The sequence below is a fragment of the Falco biarmicus genome, chromosome 1, assembly GCF_023638135.1.
Source record: "Falco biarmicus isolate bFalBia1 chromosome 1, bFalBia1.pri, whole genome shotgun sequence".
Lineage (NCBI taxonomy): Eukaryota > Metazoa > Chordata > Aves > Falconiformes > Falconidae > Falco > Falco biarmicus.
In genome coordinates, this window is record NC_079288.1 from 7,399,316 (window position 1) to 7,410,652 (window position 11,337).

At 49.2% G+C, this 11,337-nt stretch overlaps 1 protein-coding gene across 6 annotated transcripts in view; it reads left to right on the forward strand.

Moving 5' to 3' along the window:
- TMEM104 (transmembrane protein 104) overlaps nucleotides 1-10,256 on the forward strand; it is a 42,149-nt gene extending 31,893 nt beyond the window's left edge. For all 6 annotated transcript variants that reach the window (XM_056326783.1, XM_056326780.1, XM_056326785.1 and 3 more), the window contains one exon: nucleotides 9,495-10,256. In XM_056326783.1, coding sequence (XP_056182758.1) covers nucleotides 9,495-10,255 — 761 coding nt within the window. In that variant the 3' untranslated portion in view covers nucleotide 10,256. The remainder of the gene's footprint in view (nucleotides 1-9,494) is intronic.
- Nucleotides 10,257-11,337: the final 1,081 nt, after the last annotated feature.

An 11,337-nucleotide genomic window follows, 5' to 3' on the forward strand; every position in this document is an offset into this window, starting at 1 on the left:
GGCTTCCAGAGGCTGTTGGCAGTTTTGTGAAGAGTACAGCTTACCCACTTGGCTGCAAAACTGATACCACCTTGCCTGGGTAAGTGCCAATGGTTGAATTCACGCAGCAGTCGGTGCCTGAACTGCTGGCCTTCTCTGTGCTTCGGGATCTCTGGTCTCTTGGAGCTGGTGGGTGTGCAAGGCTTTGCTTACACAAGCTCTCATCCCTTTCCCAACTGTAAAAGCTCCTCAGGCTGCTTTGTCAGCCCTCTCCTGCTCTTGCCTGAACCGCCTTGGGAGACTGAGCACAGACACCCTGAGGGCTGCGACAGGGAGCCTCTCTGCAGTGCTTCCCTGGAAAAAGGGCTAGTCGGGAAAAATCCCTTGGTTTAAATCCTGGTAATGATGCTTATGGTGAAGCCTTGATTCGAACTAGGGATAAAACCTTGTTGACTCACCCAGCTTGAGCAATGCTGTTAAGAGCAGAGACAGGGCCCAGACTGGTTGCCCAGGTATGAATTGTCCCCTTGGGGTGAGGAGGGTTCCTTCCCCAAACTGTAATTTCCTTTTTTCCTTTCAGCTTCCTTCCCACCTCAGCCTCACAAAAGTGGAGAGCTGTTATTAGCCCAAGTCCTTTACCTGTTTTGGAGCCTGTTTCCAGGTCTGTTATAATGTTTTTGGAACAGGGTGTTTCCTGCAGAAGACTGAACCAACTAAGCCATCAAGAAATTAGAGCTCTTGGTATTTTCAGTTCTGCTGTTTGGACTTCAAGCTCTTTTTTCCTGAGGATTTAAATCTGTGATGATGACAGATTGCTCCCTAAAGGGACTTGAATATCATGTTGGGTTTTTTCCCCTCCTTTCCCCAATCCTGATCAAATGGGTGCTGTTAGGGGTGAGCTGCTGGAGGGCATGGCACAGCAAAAGGGACTGAGCCAAGCAAGTCTGATGTGCTTCTCGAAGCAGAGGGGACGCAGCTCGCTAGGACAGAGCCCTGCCTCTTTATTATTGGATAATAACTATCTACAGCATCACGGGAAAGGATATGGATTAGGAAAGATAACAAAAGGATGGGGCTTGGTGGAGCTCAGCAGCAAACATTGGTCTATTGTGTATTAAGCCACTAACCCGATTAATTGCAGCCTGTTACAGCCTGAGATGTCCAGCTCTATAGGTGAGGACTGTTGGCTTTAAAGACATCGGTAGCATGATTATCACTACTGTTATTGAATAGTCTCTGGCAAACATTCCCAGACAGCTCCCACGTGGGACATTTGCTCTATGTGCTGCTCTTGATGCTGTATTGTAGTTATTAGAAAGTATTGTATTTTAATAAAGAGACATTTTATAGAGGAATAAACTTCTGGGTTTGGATGCTGCAGGCTCAGTTCTCTCTCCCTGTAGCACAGTCAGATCATACCACATCTATTGAAGTAACTGCAGCATTCTTAACCCTGCCCAAACTACCATCTCACAATTATATGCCCAGAAATAAAATCTTTCCCCTTGGCCTTCCCCACCCAAGTAAGGTGGAGGGGAAAAAGGACAAGAATAGCCAGGAAATCTACATTAAGCTCTTTTTTTCCTTTCTTTTTTTTTTTTTTCTTTTTTTGTTTTCTCTCCATACTGTCCCCATCCAGGATATCTGGTAGAAGGCTTCTAGGGAAGAAAGTAGGAAAGGGCTCTCCAGAGCATGCTGCTGAGGCTGAGTTTCTGTGTCTACTAATTTCTCTGATAGTTTTGCTCTCTCCACCAGAATCCTACTCTTTACAGGACTCCCCAGTGCTCGTCTGCAGAGAACTGGTCTCAGACCATCTCACTTTGTGAGCATGTTTCAGCTGCTGTAGTAACTGTCACCGCCATCCTTAGCAGCCTTAACCAGCCATCCTGGAGCTGATTCAGTGCAGAAACCTGGAGTCACTCTGCTACATCCTTTCAGCTGCAGAGACTGAGAATTACAGAGGTGGCTAATATAGGAGGGGGTGACAATTATCTGAAGCCCTGTGTTTTCAGTCTCCTGCAGAAAGATTAGACTACCAGTGTCCACAGTCCTCAAGGTGGCCTCTTTTTGGCATCAGAAATGGAGCTTTCTGCAAACAGCTTAAGGAGGGACCCATCTGATCTCTGCCCCTTTCACAGAACAGGACATACAGGAGAGGCAAGGAAGAGAGGGAATTAGACCGTAAATGAGGACACTGTTGCATGTTCATTCTCTCAAGCTTCTTCAACAAAGTTACTTCATGTTCTTGCATCCCTTTTGGAGCAGAGAAAGCTGCTGCCAGAGCCCAGGGTAAATAATTCACTAAGAGAAGTGAATATATTTATGAAGAGTTAGTTAAAAGGCTGTGCTTCTGTCATACCTGCTTTCAGAGTTGTCGGCTGAGGAGCTCATTTCAGTACTGTTGGTGGGGGGCAGTGGGGTGAAGCAGTGTCTGTGTGAGTGAAAGAGCCTTGTTAGCTTCAGATGCAGATGCAGAGTGATGTGTGGTGCTGGACAGGGCCACTGAGATCCTGCCTGAGGAGTTGGTGTTCCTGAAAAGAGCACTTTACCCAGGCAGCAGGAGGCAAACTGATGGGTCTGAGAGCTGGAGAGGGGGAGCTGAAAATGTAAGGACACATTCAGCCCCGCGAAAGGGTCTGGATGATGGTGCCCATACAGGTTTTCAGAGTGGTGGTGTGGCATGCAGAGCTGCTGTCTGTTCAGAGTGTGTGTGGTTGGAACAAGATGATAGAAACTTTGCCAGGTGGGGCCCGAAGCAGGATGGGGAAGCTGTGGCTAAGGCTGCAGAGTACCGGGACTTCATGGGACATGGGTGCTCTGCACCTAGTGCCTTCTAAAGCATGCACAGATCTAGCTCAGGCTCATGGTGACACCAAAGTGTGTGTTATTCCCTTCTCACAGAAGAGTAGATTCTCACATGGAGAGCAAAGTGACTGTCAAAGCTGGTAGACCAAGTCAACAGCAGAGCTCAAAGCTGAGTCCCAGTTGCAGAGGCTTTATGGTGCTTCTGCCAAAGGTGACTGGAGGGGAGAGGACAATAAACTACACGGGTAATTTTCCACCAGAAGTAAACAAGCTTCGCTGGCTGCTCTTTCCTTCCCATATGTTGAGATAAAGTATCCGTGATAAACACCAGAGTGCAGAGCCGTTTTTCTCCCTGTGAACTGTTGCTGGTGTGCAGATGTCTGTGGAGACCAGCTGATGTGAACTGAGAGGGGGCAGCTCCACTGGTTTCACAGCAGGAGGTGTTACCGCAGTCGGGGAGGATACCTGTAAATCTTGGTTATCACATAGCAGTCTCTGCCCCTGATGATAAAGAAAGGCAGGGAAATTATGCCTTTACAGCAGAGAAGCCCCGCTGAACTGCTTTTAACAGCCAAAAGGTGCTGGTGATACTTTTTAATAAAGTTTCCCTTTTGTGAACAAAACAGGCTCTGCCTGGCCTGAGGCCAGGGCAGCAGTAGCGTCTGAGATGGTTGCAGCAGGAGCTAGCCAACCCTGGCAGTGGCCAAGGTGGCAGGGAGAGTGGAGGTGCCCAAGAGGCTCTTTCTTGCCTTCCTGGTAAGCTGCATGATACTTTGGTGACATTAATGTGCCCAAACACGTGGCTGTGCTTCCCCTGCTGTATGAGCAGTCCCCAGCCACGCAGCCCCTGCCTTAGGCTTTGGGACAGGGAGGGTAACACTGTCCCTGCAAGTCCCTGCTCTCCATTAGAGGAAGGAGCCACACTGGTGTCCCACAACTTTTACTCATACCTTTCTTCTGGGAAGTAATTTTCTTCCTCTTCTCCTGACATCTCTCCAGAGAACTGCTGTCTTCTTGAACATACCCATCTTGCTTTTCTACAGTCTCCGTTTCATAAATCTTTCATCTCCTAGAGATGGTGTTTTAGGCTCTGTCATTGCCAAATCTGATCCTTAACTACCCCAGTTCCCACATCTGACGGAGCAAACCTGGTTTTCATGTTATCTCTTTACTTCCATTTCATATAGAAATCTCCTCTGAAGGTTGCAGAAACTTATCAGTTGCTGCTCTGGAGTTTTCAGAGAGCTGGAGGTCATGAACAAGTGACAGGATATGGCTTCTGCAGGAGAAACTGGTAAATGAATTTTAAATTTAAGAATCAATGTCTTAATTTCAGATGCTTCGTTCTGCCAGCACACTGAACTCCAGCCATGCTCTAATACTTCAGATACCACAGCATTCATAATGCCTGGCAGTTCCAGAGTTGCAGAAGCCTCTTAAAATTGCCCAAAACATAATGATGGAAGGCAGCTGGCTCTGAAAGGGGGTACCAGCATCCCAGAGAGACACTAGTAGTGAAGCAGACAACACAGTTGTTGGGTAGGGATGCAGAAGGTAGGACTGTCTTGATGTGATGCTGTGCCATTCAGTATATACAGGGCAGATGCTCTTGCTTTTATGCCCTCTCTCCTGAAAGAGCTGTCTAATGTTAAACTAAATGAGATCTGTTCTTGAGTGGTCTGCTGTGTTTTGGCTTGATGAAGGATTGGGATCAAGCCTGAAGTGGGGAGAGATCTTCCTCCTTCCAAAGAGAATAGGCTCAGGAAGCTCATGAAAATGCCTTCCTCTTGGAATCCATCGTGCCACCTAATGTATGAAAAGGGAAGCAAGTGGCATGCGCTGTGAAAGGGTGATTCGTTATCATTATTTCCTGGCATATTGATTCTCCGCTTTGACAAGAAAGCTCTGTCACACCCTCAGCTGGCAGTGACGGATGGCCCTGCTGCAAACGCGTCGGCAGCACAACGCGGTGCCTGCTTAAACAAATGGCTCTGGGGGAGGGGGGGTAGGGGAGCAGCCAGGCGTGGGCTGCTGTGCCGATAGCGGGGTGGTGTGGCTGCGTGCCACTGCTCTGGATCCCTGCAAGGGGTGGCAGGCAGCTACGGTGATGTTCTCAGCAGGCTTTCCTTGTGGAAGGAGGAATGACAGTAGGGACAGAGTTGAAGATGCGACTTGAGCTGTGGGTGTGCAAGATCATTCTTCCTCTGTCTTTACCTTTCTGGCCCTTAAAATGCAGGTGGTTGTCATGTAACCTTTGTTCCATTTCCCCCCCAGTAAGTCTTGTACTCATCCCTGGTTTGTGGCTGTCGGCCCCCATGCCTTCTAGACCCATTAAAACCATCCTTGTCTTAACTGGGACCAACACTTTGAAGGTTGAAGTCCACTGTTGAACCTGGGAGGCAACATCTGGTTTTGGCCCTCCTTCCTGCAATCCAGGGAAGTTACCCAGCACCATGGTTCTGCAGAACCTCACTTCTGACCTTGCTTCCCCCTTGCTAAGCCACCTCCTCCTGAATTACATGACAGAGCACCTCTCTCCTCCCTGTTTCCATATGTGGAAATCCCAGCTCAGGATCTTCTCCATTATTTTCCAGGTGCCAATAGAGAGACAGAAGAGGGGGGGACCAGGTGAAACATCTTAAAAGCATAGTGTCTTGCCAGGGATGAAAGGGAGGGTTAAGCCAGAAACTCATTCTGTGCATTGGTTCTTTTAGAACCTGCCATGATGGGGGGGAAAAAATGTGTTTCAGTCTTGGACTTTGTCTTCTTTCTGCAATAGCCTTTCTGCAGAGAGATAAAGCTCACGTACAAACCAGCATTTTTCATTTACAAAGGTGTTTGCTCTGACTCTGCAAAACAATCCTTAAACTTAGAAGGGCTAAATTATGTTCACTGCTTCTCTGCAGCTCTGTTATATCAAAGTTCACAAAAATGTATTTTTTAATATCCCCAGAGTCCCATATTTCCCAAAGTGTTCTTATTTGGATGTGTGCTCATCCATATTAATCCTTCTTCCACCTGCAAGAACCACAGCAGAGCTGTCCTGTCTCTGAATCAGCATCTCCTGAGTCGAGCAGGACAGGCAGCAGTAGCTGTCTGCAAGGTCTGCTTTGTCTGAGAAGAGCCAGCATTTGCTCCTTGAAGAGTGAGATGGGGGGTCTGTAGGGGAGACGGTTGGACAGTTGTGATGAGATTTATCACTTTTCCATTATGGTATACCCCCTTTTTATTTTAGAAGCCTCACTTAACATCCTTCAGTAAAAATGATGCTCAAACATCTAGAGAAGATGAGACAAGGAGTGTCCTGTGCCTTGTTGACTGTCAAGCCTTTGTTTGGGTTTGGAGTGTGTCTGACGCTGTTGAAAAATCAGGATAAGCAAAACCCTCAATTGCTTTTTAAGCACTTTTATAAAACAAAGTTTAAAACAAAGTTTTCATGTAACCTACTAACAATCCATTGGTAGCATTGCTGTCTGCCTTGGCTTGTAGCTCTGGGTGCTGTTGGTCATGGTATCTGAAGGTGTTTTATTCCCTGGAGCGTTTTTCTTATATCCTTTGTCCTGCATATAGAGGACCAGATGAAGGCTGAGATGGGGAACCGCTGACTTTAGCGTGAAAAAAATCATGTCTGACTTCACCAGGGTCCCTGTGGTGAAGGAACGCTGTTGGACAGTTCATGGGGCAACTGCAGCAACTTGCAATAGTGTAGTGCCGCTGCCTTCAGCCTGCCGTCCCAGGTAGAGGAGGATGTGAGCAGGAGCTCTGTGTGTGTCTGAGGATCCTGTGCTGCCTCTTGTCTGCTCAAAGCTGCCTGTCAGTCAGAGTCTGTCATCTTCTTTTCATCTTGATTTATCATCCAGCATAACTAGGTTTCAGAGTTTCATTTTTGGGTTTGTCTCCTCCCAGGGACAGATAGATAAATCTGGCATGTAAATGTTTTAGTTCTCCAGTTCCAGAAGTGAGAGAGACAGCTGATGTAGGGAGTGAGAGAAAGCATAACCATTGGGGCAGGGCTGCTGTTGTCTTCTCTGGGGCTAGAATTGTGCAGGGGAGGTTTCCAGTTTACCCAGCAACACCTCTCTCAAGGATTATGCATCTACAGAGCACCGGTGCTAGGGCAGGGGGAGCACAGCTTGCCTTGTTGGAAACAGTACTAGCTTAGATCTTTGCACTGAATCATCACTCCTTGTAACTTTAATTTCTAAAAGAAGTATTTAAGGAAAAACAAAGGTTATGATTTCCAGCTGCTTAAGCCAGAGACTTCTGTCCATCATTTAGGGAATCCACGGGAGTTCTGTTCCTTCAGTGCTGCCTGCCAGAAAAGCGCACGTTGGGCAGAGAAGAGTCTGTGGGTCTCTAACTGAAGAGATGCTCTGAGGATGGGCTGCCAGCCTGGAAGTTCCCCATAACTGGTCCTGTTAGTGCTGGCACAGAAAGTGGGGCTTTGAGCGAATGGTGAGAGTGAGTTTGGGGGATGGAAATAGGTCACTTTTAGCTCTGCTGAGCAGGGCGGGTGGAGATTTACTGCCTAGTGTGCAGGGGAAGAGGTAGGGGACTTCTGCAGTTACATGTACTGCAAATACAGGACCAGCTCAGGATTGCACCGCAGAGGCTGACCACCTCTCCCAAGCGAGAAAGAACAGAACAGTCTCAGGGTATTCCAGAGCTGCCTAACCTGTTTTGTCTTATTGCTCAGGGCATCTTTTCCTCTTCTTTGTAGCCTATGCGGCCCTGGGGGGTGCAGCCATGTCATATCACCTGGAACACAGCTTTTTCCGGCTATCTTGCTGTAGCAGATACGGCTGGCAAGCATCTCTCCTCCCGGGAGCGATGGGGGAGGCACAACAACTGTACCTGTGTCCACAGTGCCCTTCACTTGCTGGCTTGAGTGAAGGTGTGGGGAATTGCACACCCCCCGAGCAGTGAGCTGTTGTTGCTTTCCATAGCCCCCTGTGCCTGCTCTTGGGGAAGTAAATAAAGCCCAGCACTCCCAAAGTGGCCTGGCCCTCGTGGTGCCATGGAGGAATGGATCTGCTGTCATCAATCCAGCTTTCGTGGTGAGCTGTTGGACTTGCCCTGTCACTGGCAAATGGCTGGAAGCGAGAGGTTTCCTGAGGCAGCACGAGATGAAATGCGGGGCGTAGCTTGGTAAAGGCGCAGCACAAAGGTGGGGTTTGCTGCAAGAATAAAAGGAGGATCAGTGAGAGGAGACACTGGCTCTCAGGGAGTGCTGGGGATGCGCAGGATGCAATGTTCGGTTAAGGTTAATCTGGTCTTGCAGGGGACAGAAGAGGCAGCGTGTGCTAACTGGTCTGTAACTATCTTCCCTAGTCTCTCCCATGTCTAGCTGCCTGTGGCAGGTGGAACAGTACTGGGCACAGAGCAAGCTAGTGTCCTTGTCACCCTGCCGCAAGCCTGCCCGGCTGGCAGCGCCGGTGGCCAGCCTCCTGTGAGCTTGGCTGCAGGACTGCACAGCTCTGTTTAATTCCTCTGTATTTATATTTATGACATTCAAAGTTCTCCACAGTAGTAGTCTCAGCATTTTGTTATTTTTTTCATCACCTGATAATTCACGGCTCTGCTCCAATGCCTCAAACCAGTGCAGGAGACAGCTCTGTGCAAGCCACAGTGGCCCATCCATTGCCAGCACCAGCCTGTAAATCTTGCTGCTTGCTGCCCTGCCAGGCAGGGGTTTTTTCCCCCCTGTTCCTTGTTAACTCCAGCAGCTGATGATCATCTTTCCCAGGTTGATGTGATTTCTGTGTCACCAGAATTAGTTTTCTGCTGGTTTTATGTGCCATGCTAGGAATAACAGTCTAGCAGTAACTGCTTCTGGCTCGTATTTCCACCAGTGGAGTAAATAAGGGCATTAACCCAATCTCCTCAATTAATTTTTGTCCATAACGCGTTGCTTTTTGTGATAAGCTTTGTAAAATGTTATTAGGCTTTTCCCTGACATAAGCAAAGGGTAGATGAGCAGACTTTGTGCCTAGAAGTGATGAATTTTAATAGCAGTCTTTCAGTTTTGCTTTAGTTGCTTCCAGACTGGCTTCTCCACCCTGGGATTAACTACAGCCAGCCTGTTCCTCCTGGCTAGGAAATGACTGGCTAGTTCTTGCTCTATCGTGCTTGACAGATCAGAGGGACAGGAAAGCCTGGTAGTAGCTGCTGCTCCCGCACATCTGCCTGTGTACATAGATGAGGTCTTGCAAACATTAGGCCAGTTGCAAATTGCGTAGGAATATTACTGGGGTTGACCGCAGCCAGGTTTAATTTTTTTTTTTTTTTTTTTTTTTTTTAAATCTAGAGGTCAAAGCTCAAACATCTCCAAGCCATTTTTAAATGGTGCTGTTCAGCCAAGGTGCTGAAGCATCCGTGGACGTGAGACCCTCGAGGGCAATGGGCTCAGCCAGCTGTGTTAGGATTGCATTTCTGAAGGGCTGTTTGCTATGGGGGGTGGGAGCGTGAGTCCCTGCGGGAAGGAGACTGGAGGGAGATGCCTGCCAGTCCTGAGCCCATTCCCTCATCTGCTGCCAAGCACTGAAAGCAAGTCCTGATTAATTCCTGTGCATCTTGCCTTTGATGTACCACCTTCTCCGGAGATAAGGAGATGCTCTTGTGGAGCAGGACAGAGTGCTGGTGCCCATGGGAGGAGGGGTCACGGGGAGTGCAGACCTGGGCTTGACCTAGAACCTTCTCTCTCTCTCCAGCTTTCATCCTCATGATTATTCTGGCCCTCATCCGCATCAGCAGAGGCCAAGCTGAAGGTCATCCGTCCATGGCCCAGCTGTCGGGCATCCGCAATCTCTTTGGGGTGTGTGTCTACTCCTTCATGTGCCAGCACTCTCTGCCATCCCTCATCACACCCATCTCCAAGAAGAAGCACGTCAACAAGCTCGTGCTGCTCGATTACATCCTGATCCTGGCTTTCTACAGCCTCCTGTCCTTCACTGCCATTTACTGCTTCCGCAATGACACCCTCATGGACATGTACACGCTCAACTTCACCAACTGCGAGATCATCAACGTTGCCTTCATTCGTTACTTCTTGGGCCTCTTCCCTGTCTTCACCATCAGCACCAACTTCCCCATCATCGCAGTGACTCTGCGCAACAACTGGAAGACCCTTTTCCACAGAGAAGGGGGGACCTACCCATGGGTGGTGGATAGGATTGTCTTTCCTGCCATCACGCTGATTCCCCCAGTGCTGGTGGCTTTCTGCACCCACGATCTGGAGTCCTTGGTGGGGATCACGGGAGCCTATGCTGGGAATGGGATCCAGTATCTCATTCCGGCTTTCCTCGCGTACTGCAGTCGGAAGGACACTCAGCTGGTCTTTGGCAGCGGGACAGTTAACAAGCACCTCTCCCCTTTCCGGCACACCTTCTGGATTGTGTTCGTGCTCATATGGGGCTTTTCTTGCTTTGTGTTTGTGACTGCAAACATTGTCCTGAGCGAGTCAAAACTCTGACATGGGGGTGGTGACACGCTCCCTCCTGGGCTCCAGAGACTTTAACATTTCAGCCCCCGCTCTGGGACTGTGGAGTTGGGGGAGAGGTGACATGAAGGGAAGTTTCCAGGCCACCGGCTTTGTAGCACAGGCTAGACCTGGACGCAGACTTTCTTCACTCCATTTTGGGTGTGGGTGGAGTGGACTCAGCCTTGTTACAGTCCTGGTTCTCAGACCTGTTACACAAAGGCATGGGGCTGAGCCCTTGGCAGGCTGCACGATTAATCGGTGTCCAACCATTTCTGCCTTTAGCTCTGTTGGAGCATCACTTTCTCTGTCCCTACAGTGGCTCTCCATGTGCTGCAGGTCTCGGCACGCAGGAGAGCAGGCAGCCTTGGCTGCTCACTACACTAGTTGGCTAAATGTCCCTTCTTGCAAAGGCAGGGGTGTGCTGTGCAGGATCCAGCAAGAGTTTGGGAGAACAGAGTCTCTTCTTTCTGCGGAGACCCCTTCAACCCAACCTCCTGTGCCAGCTGAGGGAAGAAATCAGGGTGGAAATAGACCTAATTCAAAAGAAAATAATTTTGTGCTGTTACATTTTCTTTTTCTAGAGCCATTAACCTGTTTGGGCACCATGGATTGCCTGGCATCTGGGATCTTTTGCTTAGAGCTGAATTTCTCCAGCCCAGGAGTTTACATTGACACTTCTCATCCCATTTTCCTGTGCTGTGGCAGCCCCAGCCGGACAGAGCAGTGCCCTTACGCACGCAGAGATACGGGTCTTCACCCCTTAGAAAGGAAACCACAGCCTTGCTTCCCTCAGCTCCTGCGTGCAGCTCAGTGGCTTCAGCTGGCAAGGGCCCTTCTCCCTTTCTCACCTTTGCCTGGGGCTGGTACAACCAGCCAGCCCCTGACTCCAGTGGTCAGGATTCGTGTGGGCTGGGGAGGTGCTAATTACCCAGTCCTGACACGCGTGAGTCCTGGAAGAGCTCCGGCTGTGCACACTGATGCGTTTCCAGCCTCCTGTGCTGGGTAATTAGCCTTGAAACAAGGTGGGTGTTAACTCAAGGGAATGGGCTGGTGCCAGGAGGACGCGGCAGTGC